This window comes from Sinocyclocheilus anshuiensis, unplaced genomic scaffold (genome assembly GCF_001515605.1).
Source record: "Sinocyclocheilus anshuiensis isolate Anshui unplaced genomic scaffold, SAMN03320099.WGS_v1.1 scaffold850, whole genome shotgun sequence".
Classification (NCBI taxonomy): Eukaryota; Metazoa; Chordata; class Actinopteri; order Cypriniformes; family Cyprinidae; genus Sinocyclocheilus; species Sinocyclocheilus anshuiensis.
The window spans coordinates 648098-666012 of NW_015537937.1; the positions used below are offsets into that span (position 1 = coordinate 648098).

The 17915-nt window shown below is 35.9% G+C and overlaps 1 protein-coding gene across 2 annotated transcripts in view; it reads left to right on the plus strand.

Moving 5' to 3' along the window:
• The window catches only part of LOC107659281 (partitioning defective 3 homolog), a 90523-nt gene that overhangs the window by 13980 nt on the left and 58628 nt on the right, over nt 1–17915 (plus strand). For both annotated transcript variants that reach the window (XM_016448165.1, XM_016448174.1), the window contains exons 2-3: nt 4916–5017; nt 17664–17829. In XM_016448165.1, the coding sequence (XP_016303651.1) occupies nt 4916–5017; nt 17664–17829 (268 nt within the window). The remainder of the gene's footprint in view (nt 1–4915; nt 5018–17663; nt 17830–17915) is intronic.

Consider the following 17915-nt stretch of genomic DNA (forward strand, 5'->3'; position numbering starts at 1 on the left):
GCATCTATTATTTCAGTCAAATAGCCACTGAAAGAGACCGTAGCTGAAAGCATGGGATATATGAAGAGATTCAGAATATTTTCTGTGATTATATGTTTGAAGTCTCTGGACATAGTCCTGTAGCTGCTTGATTTACTTCTCAATTCTAATGTAATCACATCTCTTCTCAAACTGAATTCAAATCTTCTCTTTTTAAGTTTAATGTTTTCTTCCTGAATCAAATTGAATCAAACCTGCGACTGAATTGAATCTCAGTTATATTGAATCTCTTCGCAAATTCAATCTTATCACATCTCCTTTCCAGGTTATTCTTATTGAGGCTTACCTTCTTAAATGGAATCACGTCGTCTGGAATAAAATTGCATCAAACAAACTTATTCATAACTCTTCTTAAAGATTAAGTATATTGTTTCTGCGCTAATAATGTCACCTGGAGGAACGGCCCGGTGTCAATTATTCCTTACATATTTTGCCAAATTCCTTCATCTTATAAAAGCACCACCAGTGTTTAGCCTTGTTTTACCCAGTTGTCTGTCTGTGCGTATAGTTTAGCAACTCTTTGAATTTTGGCTTGCATTTCTGTAACCGAATCTGAATAGCTTTTTCCATTTAACATGTCATCCGTGTTGCCACACTGGCTAAACTGTCTGGCTCTGCCTGCTACAGTAGCCACACCCCAAACTCTCGCTATTGGTTGAGCTGGAAAGAGATTGACTGATCTTAGCAGGCCACTCTAAATGTTTTGATGGTGCCTGGGAGGCTCAATGTTCACAATTTTGGGAGAGATAAACCCATAAAAGGCATACTTATTAGGGATGTAACGATACACCACAAGCCGGTTGAAAATTGATACAAATATGTAGGGATGTAACGATTAACCGTGAGCCGATTGAAAATCGATTTAAATATGCGATGATTCAAATCGGTTGAGATGCTAAACAAATCGTGATTCAATTAGGGGTCAAATTGAATCGTGACTTGAGTGAATCGTTACATCCCTACAAATATGTGACGATTTAAATCGGTTGAGATGTTAAATGAATCGCTGGGGTAGGCGTTTAGGCTATATGATTTTATCTCTGAGGGGAATGGTTTTTCCTTTTCATCTTGCCTCTGTATAAAGTAGGGATGGGCGATATGGGCTTAAAAATATATCACAATATTTCTGGTATTTATTGCGATAACGATAAAAATGTATCACGATAATTTCTGAATTCAGGGAATCCTGTTTCTTTAGAGAAAAGTATTATCTTTCCTATTTTTACCCAAAATAGGGTGTTGTGAGCATTAAAGGTAGGGTATGTAATTTTTCAAAAACACTTGAAGAAAACTGATTCGGGCCAAATAGCAAAACAAACTTGTAGCCAATCAGCAATAAGGGGCGTGTCTACTCGTGATGTGGAGGAGAGAGCTTTCAGTGCACGTGATGGACATTAGCAGAGCGACAGAAAGATAGAGATGGCGGATAAAAAACAAAAGAGGAAAACGTCTGGTACACACGTAATGTAAAGACATTCATACTGGAAGCCGGAGGGCGCTCTTGCACAGAAACTCCACATATCCATAGCAGAAGTAATACTACTGACGACGCTCCAGGAAGGTATCCAGTTATCGCTGAATAAAAAGAACTAATTCTTAACGTGGGGAGAATTTTTACCGGTATATCGCAAACGATAAGATATCGCCCATCCCTAGTATAAAGTAGTGTTCATAAGAGCAGCGCTGCTTTGAAACGCTATATTTCGGCTGTTCCATAAGCACCATCTGCTGTCAGAGAGTGAATTTGCATTCTTTTGCTTTTTTTTTTTTTCAGATGTTTTATTTAGCTTAGTTTCACAAAACTAAAGTCAGACCATTCAGTTTTTGCTTGAAATTTTGAAATTATACAATCTAATTTAGATTAAAAACTGTGCATGCTGCATGTACGCAGCATCTTGGATTGTCATTAAAATACAGTGGTTGCCTCAGTTTGTTTATACGGAGAGATTTCCTTTATTTGTGTTATTTATCTATTTGATTTGCTGTATGTTTTAAAATTTCTAATTAATTTTATTTGACATATTTCAATTTCACAAAGAAAAGTGCAGCATTTTGTCCAAGTAATAATAAAAGGACACTTTTTCGTATATAATTTGTCTTTAAATCTCATTTTGTTCAAAAAAATCGTGATCAAATCGTATTGTGAAATCAGCATTGTGAGTTGAGTGAATCGTTACATCCCTAATATTTATAGTAGTCAAAAAAAACAATAAACTGGGTTAATAGAATGTATTTTGACAAAAAAAAAATCTTATGAACATCACCTCAAAACTGAATCTCTTTACAGAAGTGATTCGAATGAATCCTCTCCAGTCAAATTGAATCATTTCTTGATCTGGATCTCCTCATCAGTTGAATGTAGGATCTTCACTTCACTGAATCAAATGAAAGCGTTTACTCCTCACAGAATTGCAGCGTGTTGTAGACGATTACTCTGTGAATTCCTGTTTTCATGACAACTCTTTGTAAACATTCCCAACCAGCCTGTGAAAACATGCCAATTTTCATGCTTCAAAATGTAGCAAACAACGGTAAGAAGAACACATTCCTTACCATTGTTTGTCACATTTTTAAATATTTCAGATGCCCGCTCACCTCTTTAGAGTAAACACTCATTAAGCTGAACATGAGTGTGTATGAGTTAGCACTGCGAAATGACTCTTATTTCCTGTATCCTGCAGAAAGAGAGCCAGTTTGTTGAAAAGAGAGGCTTCATAAAGACTCTTTCTCATGAAAACACTTTGCTCTCTGTTGGGGGAGACTGATGTTCCCTTGTTGGACTGCATGTTTGGGTTAGCGGCCATGCGATTTCTCTGTCAGGAGACTTTAAAAAGCTTTATTAGCATCGGAAACGAGGGATTACATTGCCAAAGCAATAATAAACCACGCATGAATACACCCAAACAAACACAGTTAGGATAGCAGCGTAAAGTAAGTTTGAATATCTGGTTGCTGTGTACATGTCTCTCCTCCTCGGCTGCTCAATAAGACATGGGCTCTCGTATCAAATGCACACACTTGTCTTTGACCGCACAATCCTCTCAGCTTACACACACAGGTCTTTCTGAGAATGAACTTCTCACGTTACTGAACGTGTCCTCGTTTGGTATTATTTGTTTCTCAACTGAGAGGAAGAAAGGAATGACGAGGAGACCGAAAGGGACTCGAAGCTGGTCTGGTTTATTTTGTGTGTGGAGAAAGACAGATTGTGATGGTTAGAGATGTGGAAGCATCACTTCTCTCTGCAGAAGAGACTCCGGGAGGAAAAGGGCTGGGCTAAGCAGGTAGAGTCAGCGCTGATTGGTTCATAGCCGTGGTACATTGTGACATCACGATTTGGCCTGCAAAATGAAGCAGTTACTTGTTCATTGTAGACTGTTTTGACTCTGTGATGAAACTCTATTTATGCTTTGATGATGGTTTTTAAATAATTGATTAGAGTTGATTGCAGTTTTTCAAAACCCCTGAACTTAGGCGCAATAAAACCTGTACCATTTATGATAAAGAGGTGCACTTTCTCTTTTCTAAGCAGCTAAATGACCTCATAAAATCATATTTGGGGGTTCTGTGGCTTGATCATGTCTATATGCTTCGAGGCCAAGCAGATATTAACAAAAAATTCTATAAAAACACTTCCAGGAAAATAGAACAAAAACATTTATGATTCATCCAGCACTATAAAAATTTTTGTCCAATAAATAGTATTCATATAAATATGTATTAATTTCTATTTTTTTATTTTTATTTTATGAATTTTGATATCCGTATTTAGTATAATTGGTATTAGTATAATAATAATAATAATTAATGTACAACAAATAAGTAATAATTAATATAATAATAGTTACTAATAATAATCATGGTAATGATTATTATCATTATTATTAGTTGTAGTATAGTTATTATTATATCATTATTATTTCTTTAAAATATTACACTACAGTTTATTAAATTTATATTAAATATTATTATTATTATTATCATCATTATTATTATTAACAAATCATAATTTTGTTAATAATAGTCTCTATGTTCTGGTCATTCCTACAGTTATATGGTTTGGGTCCCTGAATAAATATAATAATAATAATAATAATAATAATAGTTAATATTATAGTAGTTATATAGTAGTAGTAGTATTATTTATGTAAGATATTTTAAATATTACTTATATTAATCTTATTTCTATTAAATATTCTATTAAATATTACATAATCATTTTATATTAAGCATTATTACTGTGATGATTTATTTTATTTTTATTGTTTTTTTTGTTTGTTTTGTTTTGTTTGTTTTTGCTTTTTTTTTTTACAGGCCCCTGTCTGGAAAGTGCATTTCAGTTTTGATTGACAGATGTTGCTGTCCCATAGTTCGGTTCTCATTCTCTCTGTGGCTTTGACCCACAGTTGCTCTCTGTTGTCTGTGGCTATGTGCTGATCTTGTTTGTTTGTGTGTGTGTGTGTGTGTGTGTACATGTTTTTGTACACTGGTGGGACTTAAACCCGAATACACACCAACTCATAGGGACTTGTGTCACTGTGGGGACCTAAATTGAGGTCCCCATGGGTACAGAAGCTTATAAATCATACAGAATGTTTTCTGTGAGGGGTAGGTTTAGGTGTAGGGTTGGTGTAGGGCTGAGTGAGTGTGTGAGTGAGTGTGTGAGTGTGTGTGTTGTCCTGTCTGGGTGATGGTCTAGATTCAGGTGCATTATCCTGATTAGTTAAACCCCCATTATGTGTGTGTGCTCTTCCTCATTGATTAGAGTGTCCTGATGGAGTGTGTGTGAGAGAGAGGTCCAGGGGTGTAGAAATACTTTCACTTAAGCTAAAGTCAAACAGAAGTTTACCGTGTTATCTCTGTGTGTCTCTCTCAGGGTGAAGAGTACTGGGTTCAGGTGTACCGGCTGGAACACGGTGATGGAGGAATTCTTGACCTGGATGATGTTCTGTGTGATGTGGCCGATGACAAAGACAGAGTGAGACATGCGTTCAAACACACACACACACACACACACACTCACTCACTGCTAGCATTCTCTTCTAAAACGGGCAGCGCTCCTTTGTGTCGCTTTAGTAGTATATATTTTAGTTACAGGTATCAGATGACTGTTGTCTCCAAATAACCGTGACCTAATTTGAGGACGAACTCGCGTACACACACACACACACACTGCTCTGAACTCCAGTGATTCTTTCTATTGAGGCGTCACTCACTAGACCTGAATGGAATCTGCATCTGCAGAAACTCCACAGGTTTCCACAGAATTCCAGCCTCCGTCATTCATAACACATTGTACACATTCCACTGCTTTTGTGTTTGTTTTTTTGAGATAATTTGCTAATGCCTTCAGCTACCAATTAGACAGCTACCAATAGTATTTATATAGTGTAGTATCTTTTTTTCGATATTGGGTACTTAATTTTGCATGATCAATAATATTTTACAGTTAGATTTATCTTAATGTAATCTTTGAAAATTAATTAATAATTTAATAACACTGTTGATTGTAATCTTTAGCAAAAAATAAAATAAATATCAATTTTTATATTGTAAATTATAACGTTGTGATGCCAATGACATTAATTAATTAGTTTATTTATTTATGTATTTATTATTATTAGTCTTTGTAATGTTGTGAATTTCCTTTTCCTTAACATGTACATTGCTTGGGTCCCTTATTAATAATATCAGTAATGTGATATAATAACAACAAAAAAAAGATTATTGTTATTCAAAATATAATTTTAAACCATTTAAAAATGTATAATAACAACAAAAAAATGATTATTGTTATTCAAAATATAATTTTAAACCATTTAAAAATGTAAAACAATTGATTTTAGTTTAGACTTTTATTTTTGTTTTATTTTGACAAGAGTGTACAATTTTATTTTTGGTCATTTATCACTTATTGGCAATAATAATAATAATTGTTGTTGGTGGTGTTATTATTGTTATTATTATTGTTTGGAAATTGTAATTGTATTAATAGCAGTCTACATAATGTGGATGTTTCCTGTACTTATATGGCTTGAGTCCCACATTAAAAATATCAGTAATATTTATAATAATAATAATAGTGATTAAAATAACAATAATTATAATCATTATATAACTTAATTAAAAACATTTTAAAACGTAATTTTATTTTAGGTTTATTTTGACAATAGAATTCTAATCAGGCTAATTGGTACCGAGCAGAATTTTAATATTGGCGCATCTCTAATTAGTTGTACTGTACATTCAAAGTCATAAAAGTAAACAGTTGTGAATATTTAATGAGCAAAATGAATGGATGAATGATTAAAATGGCAAAGAGAGATTTTGGTTTTGTGCAGGGTAACTCTGCCCCCCTCTGGTCAAACACGGCAGTGCGCTGTCTTCTCCACATTGCAGCATGTTGCTGACCCAGAACAGATGATATCAGCTTACCCAGACCACAGACACTTTGTTAGAATGTAGTTATGTGTTTGATGTGGTGGATGTGTCTGGGCGTGTGCGTGTTATTTTAGTTCTCTGTGTGAAATAAAAGACACTTCACATCTGTGCCTGAGGGAGCGTGTGAGATCATTCCACCAGAGTTACACTCACACATTTATAGCTGATAGTGTCTAGTTTCACCTTAAAAGGGCCATACCGTCTATCAGCCAGTGTGCACGTGACATCCTGGTATTTCACACAGATTTACTGAATGACTCAGGCTGCACCTGTGGTCACGGGAAACACTGTCCGCAAACAGGAAGTGCTACAATACCGCTTTAATATGGTTTAATGTATGTAATTCATTCAACTTAGAATCATACAACAGCACAGAAACTCATACATGTATTTTAAAATCTCTATGCACAAATGTGGACTGTCTAATATTAATGGTCCATAACCAGTTTTATAATTGTCTGTGGTAAACCAAAGTCCATTTCAGGCTAAACGCACAAGCCTAGGCAAACACACACTCAGAGCAGGGTTATTATAGTTTTGTGTTCTTAATTTACTTATTTATTTTTTACTTGTCCTTTCATTTTAGTTTTGTTTACTTAGTGCCTATTTTTTTTGTGTGTGTGTTTATTTATTCTATATTTTAGTTTAAGTATTTTAAGGTATTTAGTAAACAAATTTATATAATTTAAATATGTTTTGCATTTAATTTAAATATGTAATCTGTATAATTCAAATATGTTTTACATGTTTTTGTTTTAAATATATATTTTCTATATTTTAGTTTTTTTTTATAGTATCGTATTTTAGTTTTTTAGAATAGTTATTCTATATTTTAGTTTTAGAATTTTAAGGTATGTTAAGTTACTGTGTTAACAGGTATAATTTTAAATGTTTTACAGGTATAATTTTTAATGGTTTAATGTATTCAAAACTTAAACTAAAACTAGTTTGTAGTCATTTCTGTTTTATTTTTCTTCATGTCTGTGTTTTGGAATCATAAACTTATATTGGTTATAGTTTTTCCAGTTTTACTACCCTTCAGAAGTTTGAGGTCAGATTTCTTTTTTTTTTTTTAAGAAATTAATACTTATTCAGCAGTGATGCATAAATTGATCAAAAGTGATAGTAAAGAACTAACAGTGTTTCTTCATTTACTTATTTATTTTTTACTTGTCCTTTCATTTTAGTTTTGTTTACTTAGTGCCTATTTTTTTTGTGTGTGTGTGTTTATTTATTCTATATTTTAGTTTAAGTATTTTAAGGTATTTAGTAAACAAATTTATATAATTTAAATATGTTTTGCATTTAATTTAAATATGTAATCTGTATAATTCAAATATGTTTTACATGTTTTTGTTTTAAATATATATTTTCTATATTTTAGTTTTTTTTTATAGTATCGTATTTTAGTTTTTTAGAATAGTTATTCTATATTTTAGTTTTAGAATTTTAAGGTATGTTAAGTTACTGTGTTAACAGGTATAATTTTAAATGTTTTACAGGTATAATTTTTAATGGTTTAATGTATTCAAAACTTAAACTAAAACTAGTTTGTAGTCATTTCTGTTTTATTTTTCTTCATGTCTGTGTTTTGGAATCATAAACTTATATTGGTTATAGTTTTTCCAGTTTTACTACCCTTCAGAAGTTTGAGGTCAGATTTCTTTTTTTTTTTTTAAGAAATTAATACTTATTCAGCAGTGATGCATAAATTGATCAAAAGTGATAGTAAAGAACTAACAGTGTTTCAAAAATGTCTATTTCAAATAAACTTTCTATTCATCAAAGAATCCTCAAAAAGAAATGCTGAAGACACAAATAAATTATCTAGCACAACCATTTTTATATTTGATAATAATAAGAAACTAAGGAATATGAATAAGCTACATTTTAAAATATATTCAAATATATAAATATATTCAAATATTTCACTATATTACTCTAACTTTCTTACTGTTTTTGATCATAAATGCATTTTTGGTGAGCTTAAGAGACTTATTTGAAAAACATAAAAAAATAATTAATTAATATATTATTTTTTTCCACAGAAAATAAACTTTTCCCTTAATTTGTAAAAACAAAAATTGTGTTTTTGCATTAATGGTGTAATTCTTGTGGGTGTATATTTCTTTATCATCCTTGTTCTCTTTTTATGTACCTTGTAAAAGTTTAGTAAAATGAAACATACATTTTCTCAATTAATTGAACTAGATTGTTACTTGATTTTATCAGCCTCATATTAACATGTGGTATTTCAGTTTTATGCCTTTATATATTTTTTTACATTTATTTGTGATGCAGCGCCTTGCCCTGAAAAACAAAAACAAAAAAACTTTGACTATGCAGTTCTGCTGTAAGACAGTAGAGGGCACCAAAGATTCAGCTTAAACATGCATCTCTCTCTCTCTCTCTCTCTCTCTCTCTCTCTCTCTCTCTCTCTCTCCACACTTTTTTCTCCCCCACACTTTTTTATCACCATGGCTTGTCTTAATGAACAATGAATCTGCTAACGTTTGGCCCTCTGTCAGGTATTGAGCAATGCACAGCTCTTTTATGTCTACTCTACCCCCTTCTGTGATAACGTCCTCTATCCTCTACTGGACAGGAAGCGGTCGTCGGTTATAAACAGGATGTTAAAGCATCTAAACGTGCTGCTTCTGGTCAGACAATGTACGTGTGGACGTCTTGTTTGCATGGATGTTTTCCTCAAAGCTTGAGGAAGTGTGTGAGCGATGGCGTCTTCACAGGAAGTGTCTGTGAATTGGTGCTGCAGGCAGTGTTGCGTTCGGTTCTGACCACATGATCTGGAGTGTGTGTGTATGTACATGCAGAGCGTGACCAAGATGTCCCTTGCCACCAGTGGCCAGTTAATCATCGCATAGATGTGTTATAATTGAAGTGCTGTGAGCTGGTGTGGCCGTCTCAAACACAAGCTCGTTTCCATTAGCAACAGGCCTCATGAGGAATTGAAGCAATGAGCCACGAGAGACTCTTTGCTCTCAGTGACACTGGTTTTACATGGGTTAAGGGGTGTTGTTAGGCACAATTTGCAACAAAAATCCCTTAAGGATGGGCATGCGTGCTTTCTTCTGTTGAACGCAAAAGAAGATATTTGGTAACCAAACATTTGCTGGTAGTCATCTGTCGTTGTATTTTTTTCTCCATACTATGAAAGTCATTGACTACCAGTGACTGTTTGTTTACCAACATTCTTCAAAATATCATATGATCCACAAAAGAAAGTAAGTCATACAGGTCTAAAATGTCATTAGGGTAAGTAAATGATGATAAAATAACATTTTTTTGGGTGAACTATTCCATTAAGGCAATCTCTATGCTAATTCACTCTTAAAGGGTTAGTTCACCCAAAAATGAAAATTCTGTCAGTAATTAACAGTGCGCCGCCACACGCTCGTCGTGAATGCACGTCCAAAGTGACGCAGTAGAGACGAAAATGTGGAATAAAGTCGTTATTTTTGTTTTGGTGAATTAACCCTTTAAATGTTGACAACATTGAGCAAATATACATGCCTTTAAAATTTCTCATCTGGGCAAATGAACATTAAAATATGAATAACTGATCTTGCACACTAGAGCAATACCATTTGTCCAATCAAATGGGTCTAGAATTGGTGGTGTTCTGAAATGAGGAAGTTTTTTTTAAATCAAATGTAAAGTCATGTTCCAGTCACATTTTCTAGGTTAAATGAACATTACTTACACTATCAGAAAAAGAAAGAAAAAAGAATTGTATTTTATATTTTTACATTAACAACGTAATCAATATTCTATTTATTAAAGCCAAGTATGAATCTTATCAAGTTAGTGTTTTTAAGCACTTTTTAAACAACTACTCCAAAATAATAACTCAAGGCAGTAACAATTTAAACAGTATATTTTATTTATGAACTTATGTCCAGCTGTTCTTTTCAGTAGTTAACTTTGATCTATTTTGGAATTTTTCAAATCATCATTCATCAAAGCTTGAATTTTCAAAGATTTACTTTAAATTTCACCAAGCTGATTACTCACTAAAAACTCCCACAGATCATGTTTCCATGCCATTTTAAGTCTTATTTTGATGTAACAAAGTGATTTGATTTGGTTATATCTAAGTGTGTGAGTTGTTTACTTACTTTTTAAATTAGTCTTCCCATTAATGCCATTATATTGTTCATTCAGACTGATTTGCGAACACGCACAAACACAAGAGGCGGGATTTATCGCATTAACCAATCACAGCCGATCATAACAGTCATATCTGATCATATCGCGATAGAGGCATTGCCTCCTCTCACATCACTTTCCCCCATTCATCTCAGTTACCCCCCAAAAAAATCACGGCACTCCATTAGGGGGTCTGTTAAAAGTCAATGGGCTTAGGGGAGGTGAGAGAGACTGGTGGGAGCTTCATGGAATGTTTCAATGGCCAAACAGATGCATGCAAGTCTCATATCACCAAGTGCAATGCCCAAACGTGGTGTGAAGCATGCTGCCACTGGACTCTCTGCTGTGGAGAGATGAATCACGCTTCTCTGTTTGACAGTCTGATGGGTGAGTCTGTAACCTGCCCTTGTCTATTCCAGCATGACTGTTCCCCAGTGCACACAGAAAGGTCCATAAAGACATGGTTGGATGAGTTTGATGTGGAAGAACTTGACTGGCTCGCACAGAGCCCTGACCTCAACCTCATCGAACACCTTTGGGATGAACTGAAATGGATCAGTTGAAACTTCTTCAACATCAGTGCCTGACCTCACAAATGCTCTACTGGAGGAACGGGCAAAAATTACCACAGAAACACTCCAAAATTTGGTTGAAATATATATGTGCTACCCACCACTTCTTGATACCAAATGCATTAACCTGAATCTGAAGGGGCACATGACACTTCTGTGTATGTGTGTGCTGGCTGTTTTACAACGGCTTTGAAAATTGTTCATCCAATCAGATTCTACAGCTGTAACTGTCCAGCAGAAGATAAACTGTGTTCTCCTTTCCTTTGGTCGGGTTCAGACTCATACGGTCAGTTATGTGTAAACCAGGCTATAGGGCAGAGTGTGTGTGTGTTTGTGTCAGAGAGAGATGGGTTCAACAGATTGTGAAGCTCAAAGATCATAACCCTTTAAAGAGAGGAAATGAATATCCTCACAGGAAGTATACAAATGTTCTCCTGGGAACTTCCTGTCAGCACACTTGGCGCATACAAACCTCTGTTGACCTCCAGTGTGTGTGAAGATGTGTTTGTAAGATGTGATTTGTGTTGTTGGGTCAGTGAGTTCTTGTTTTTAGAGTCATTGTGAAACACATGGAGGGATTTCTCAACGCCGCTGTTGCGGTTTCGGCTGTAATGCTACTGTGTTTGTGTGTGTATTTCCAATAATACTTGAGATGTCATGTTTGTTTAGGTAACCAGGAAAGAATTACTCATCCTTATGAAGAACAGCACTGCAGTGTTATTTGTAATGCTAAAGTTCGTTGAGGTTTGGATTATTTGAAGCAGCAAGAAACGCACGCATGAATACACTCCAGCTAAAGACATTCCTCTATATCTTTCACCTTCATCTCCATTGTTTTCCAGTCTGTTTTTCTTCACTGCGCTGCCCTTTTGTTTCTGTAGTGGGGAAAAATCATGTACTTGCGTAAGTGTGTACTAGGGCTGCACGATAAATCGCATGCGATATTTAACGCGCATCTTGTCAGAAAGCCGGGTCTGTAATCAGCGGTAAATCTCCATCACCTGCGGGCTTTCACATCGAGCAGCATTAACTACACAGAGCCGTTGTTCACTGACAAGCTGCGCAAAAAATCGCGCGAATATGAACGTGGTTTTGCGCAGCTCGTCAGTGAACAACGGCTCTGTAAAGTTAAAGCTGCTCATTGTGAAAGCCCGCAGGTGATGGAGATTTACTGCTGATTACAGAACGGCTTTATCTGACAAGATGCGCATTAAATATCGCATGCGATTTATCGTGCAGCCCTAGTGTGTACATATGAAATGATTTCTTGTTGGATGAACTAGCCTATTTCTTGTGACCAATTAAAATGTGTTTGCCAAGACACCTATTTCACCCCGTAATGGTGAATATGTAAGTGTATGCATATGTATTTTTATTTATTTTTTTGCTCACCAAGATATATTTGATTAAAAATACAGTAAGACAGTAATATTGTGAAATATTACCGTTTAATATAATTTAAAATGTAATTTATTCATGTGATGCAAAGCTGAATTTTCAGCATCATTACTCCAGTCTTCAGTGTCACATGATCCTTCAGAAACATTCTTATTAATATCAATGTTGAAAGCAGTTGTGCTGCTTAATGGATTATTTCTCTTCCAGATTAAACATTTCCTGAAAATTTACTCACCCCCATGTCATCCAAGATGTTCATGTCTTTCTTTCTTTAGTTGAAAAGAAATAAAGGTTTTTGAGGAAAACATTACAGGATTTTTGTCCATATGGTGGACTTAAATGGGACCCAATGGGTTGAAGGTCCAAACTGGCGTTTCAAAGGACTCTAAATGATCCCAGCCAAGGAATAAGGGTCTTATCTAGCGAAACGATCGGTAGTTTTATATACTTAGGTAGGTATATACTTTTTAAAGGGGTCATATGATGTTGCTAAAAAGAACAGTATTTGGGGCTAGCGTGAGGAACGGCCGGAAGGCTAGAGTGAGCAGAGGCGCGGGCTTGAGAACGGCATGGCCGGCGATTTCGACGAAGGAGCGTCCGGAAAAGCATTTGACGACTCCGGGCTGGACTCCGCTTCGTCCACGGTGAAAGCCGATCCGGTGATCCACAGTGCAAAGTTGATGTATTTCCTCAGCAACCAGCACGGATCAGCTCCAGGCATGACGAAGCAGATATCGTCCTCTTTTGGAAGACCAAACAAAGTAGTTTCACTTTCACAACGAAGCACACAGCGTCTTTACGACATGGCGGCGGAAACAACAAAACTACAGCGAGAATAAAAGTTACGCCTTCTTTCTTTGCGTGAACATTTGGGCGGCGTTATGCAAATCTTCCCACAGAGCGACGTAGGTATGTTGGGGCGTGTTAGAACGAGCCGTTTTAGGTAGGTGTGGCTGACTCTTCACTTATATAAAGAATATCTCTTTGGATTTGAGACTTTAGTCTTTGCAACTTTACAGATCTTCTTTATGCACCAAGAGCTTGTAACACTCCAAAGAGAAAGGAAAAATTGAAATCGCATCATATGACCCCTTTAACCACAAATAAAGACGAGCATTTGTGTTTGTGTTCAACCCATTGGCCTCCAGTAGAGTACTAGAGCACTAGCTCTGCGATGTGCATGCACGTCTTCACGCGTTTTGTAATCACGTTGGAAATTCACGAGTAGTTAGTTCTTCGTCTGTGTACTTCGCTTCAAAAAGGTAGGGTAGGGCGAAAAACTCCATCTCATTTTCTAAACCAACTGCAAAATCGCCTGACATCATTGTTTTACCTTTTTTGTAAAGAGCGTTTGACTTTCCTTGCACGTTCTCTTTGTAAACACTGGGTCAGTACTTACGCCTACGTCATGCGTGACCTTTCCAACGTGACTACGTAATGCATGAGGTCAAGCTAGTGTAAGACATGCATTTGTGGTTAAAAAGATTTTTATTTATTTATTTATGTTTTGAAAATGACAGATCGCTTCGCTAGATAAGACCCTTATTTTCCGTCTGGGATCGTGTAGAGCCCCTTGAAGCTGCATTGAAACTGCAATTTGGACCTTCAACCCATTGGGCACCTTTGAAGTCCACTATATGGAGAAAAATCCTGGAATTAAGAAAACATTCATTTCTTTTCGACTGAAGAAATAAAGACATGAACATCTTGGATGACATGGGGGTGAATTAATTTTCAGGAATTGTTTATTCTGGAAGAGAACTAATCTTTTAATGTTTTTGTAGAAACCCTGGTAATTTTTTCATACATTTTTCTGAATAGAATGTTCAAAAGAATAGCATTTCAACATTTATTTGAAATCAAAATCTTCAGTAGCAGTAGCAGGTGTCCTTATTTGTATTTAAATATAGTAAATAATGTGTATTTTTTTATTCTTTTAAGTGCACATTTTTTGTTAGGGTGTGGCTTTTGAGTTTAAAAACAATAGAAGTCTGTAATATGTCCCTGTTTAGATTTGTAAATTGTGTGTGTGTGTGTGTGTGAGAGAGAGAGAGAGAGAGAGAGAGAGAGAGAGAGAGAGATAGATGGAGCAGATTTAGTGTTTAAGCCTCAAACGTGCTAAGAGCAGATCTGTCTCATGGGAATCTGTGTCATAGGTAAATAGGTTTCTGTGGGGCGTTTCTGTGTGTGTGTGTGTGTGTGTGTGTGTGTGTGTGTTTTCTGAACAATCAGAGCTGAAGCTCTGGCTGCACTCTGAAGATCTGCTGTGAAACACTGAAAGCCTCACTGGTTATATAAGTCTAACAATGCAAAGTTTTAAACGTGTATTGTACAAACACACTCAAATAGTTGCGTAAATGTCCGTTCCCACAAATATGATTCCAGACCCATCAAGTTTGAGATAATCCAGGCTGTTCTTCTTAAAAAATTATATACAAAACAGCCATCACCACTCATTTTCTGACAGACATTAGCAATCGTTTTGAAGAAATGTAGAAGGGTCACACACACGTTTCAGTATCTTATTTCCCACATCCAAGATTGTGGCTTGCAAAATACGCTCATGAAAAGCCTCAGAGGGGGACCATCCCTGTGGATTCTGGGTAATATGCCCTTCAGCAGTGCTTCTGTGATTGGTCCAAATCTCCATCAGTCAGTCCAAGCCTCAAATACACTGGGTGTGTCCAACCATTTCAACCCACCCACTGAACCAGTGCCTCAAGCGTTATCATTCATGTTGACACACACACATGCATAATTGAGACCAGATGTTCACTTTGTAGCATGAGATGTTGCCTTCTGTCCCAAATATACTAGTGTCTTGAGGGACACAGTGATGAGAGCGTCCTGCTCTAAATGAGGACACCACACACACGCGCTCAAGCTCTCTACAGACTTCATAAAGCTATATGACTCCTTGTACTAAGGAGTAACTATGTTTCAGAATTTCCAAGGAATAATCAAGTGACAAGCTGGCTGTAGGTGATTTTTCTTGTCTTTTATGGTTGTTGGCACTGGTCAGATTGTATGTTATGACACCAATGAGTATTGCATTTTGGCTAATGATTGCTGATGAAAGTTCTCAATTTTAGTATCTATTTTAATATTTAAAAATGTAATTTATTCCTGTGATGGCAAAGCTGAATTTTCAGCATCATTATAATAGGCTGATTTGGTAATTTAAGAAACATTTCTTCTTATCAATATTGAAAAGTTGCGTTGCGTAAGGTTTTTATGAAAACAGTTTTTTTTTTTCAAGATTATTTGATGAATAGAAAGCTCAAAAGAACAGAATTTATTTGGAATATATATTTTTATATTATAAATCCCCCCCCCCAAAAGTCAGACCCCAAACATTTTTACAGTAGTTTTTTATTTATGTTAAAGGGGTCATATGATGCTGCTAAAAAGGACATTATTTTGTGTATTTGGTGTAATGAAATGTGTTTATGCGGTTTAAGGTTAAAAAAAAACATTATTTTCCACATACTGTACATTATTGTTTTGTGCTGCACACATTTGAATATTTGGGTTGAGTGTTCTGGAACAGTGTTGTAAATACAACTTACAGTGAGGAGAGGCCGGGGGCTAGCGTGAGGAACGGCCGGAGGGTTAGAGTGAGCAGAGGCGGGAGGGCGAGAGCCGTCTGCCTTCCAGCCGTACCTGCCCCACAGCGAGATAGAGGTCACCACATCCACGCTTCGAACCAGTAAGAGACAGATGAAGAGACTCTCATAAAGTTGTCTATGTCTTTAAAAGTTTGAAATGTGCCACTGCTGTGGAAGTTTTGGCCTTTTGTGTCACTCATTGGTCTCTCGGTTTCTCACAGACATGCCTTTGCATGTTCGTCGCAGTAGCGATCCAGCACTGTTGAACCTGACAGCGATGTCGTTCTCTGAGCCTGTTTCGCAACCCGAAGAACCTTCCAGAAAAAATCCCACACGCTGGTCCACAACCGCCGGCTTCCTGAAACCACGTTTCTCCACCGGCACCAACAGTCTGGAGAGGAAGGTATGAAGCTGCTGTGAAGCTCCAAACATTTATAGTGGAGGAACATAAATGACTTAAAGGGATATTTCACCCAAAATGATCATTCTGTCATCATTTACTCAACCTCATGTCATTCCAAAACCTATAGGACTTTAATTCTTCTTCAAAAGAAGCTAGTTTGACCTTAAATGTCTTAACAATGATGTGTTATTTTGGAACTCATTGACTTTCATTGTATGGACCAAACAGTTGAAAGATTCTTCAAAATATCTTTTTTTATGTTCTCCGGAAGAAAGTCATACAGGTTTGGATCAACATAAAGGTCATTTTTGGGTGAACTATCCATTTAATGACTTTCTCTGATGCTTATCAAGTGCAATAGTTGGTTAAATCGCATCATATGATCACTTTAAATGTAAAGTTTTTTTTACAACACTTTATAATGTATGTCATTTATTAATCTAGGTTAATGTTCAAATCTACAATAAATCTATTAATATATCATTAACAAACAAGAATTAGATTAATAAATTATTAAAATATTTAAAACAATACAAAAACTATTTTCATTGTTAGGTAGTGATAACAGACGTACTAACTATTGGTACCAAACTGAACCTTATTGTAAAGAGTTACCAACATTTTTTTGTTCATTATAATTATATATTTTTCTTTACCAAAAAAAGAAAAGAAAAAGAAACTGCAGCAAACTAGAAATTATACAGCTGTAACAGGCTGGAAAACAATGGTATTTCACAAACCATTTTTACAGTTTTGACCAAACTTCATCCATGTTAGCCAGCTAGACAGCATTATATGACAATCAGCAGAATTGCCAAAACAAATGTTTAAATTTGCAAGGCATAAAAATGGATGTAAAACAATGATATTTAGTAGCAAACTGAAACAGGACTGGTCTGAAAGAGCAAGTGAGCATTCAATCAACTAGAACGTTGTCACACTGACCTCGGGGCAGAGAGCCATCCTATTACAGTTTCACTCTCTTAAATGTAAACACCTCTTTCTCACTCTTTCTGTCTCTGTTTCTCGTTGCAGTTGGTGGCAGTGTTTGACGAACAAGAGCCTCATGTCGGAGGTGACGGCACCAGCGCGAGTTCAACGGGCACCCAGTCGCCTGAGCTATTCTCTGGAGAGCCGTCTGCCTTCCAGCCGTACCTGCCCCACAGCGAGATAGAGGTCACCACATCCACGCTTCGAACCAGTAAGAGACAGATGAAGAGACTCTCATAAAGTTGTCTATGTCTTTAAAAGTTTGAAATGTGCCACTGCTGTGGAAGTTTTGGCCTT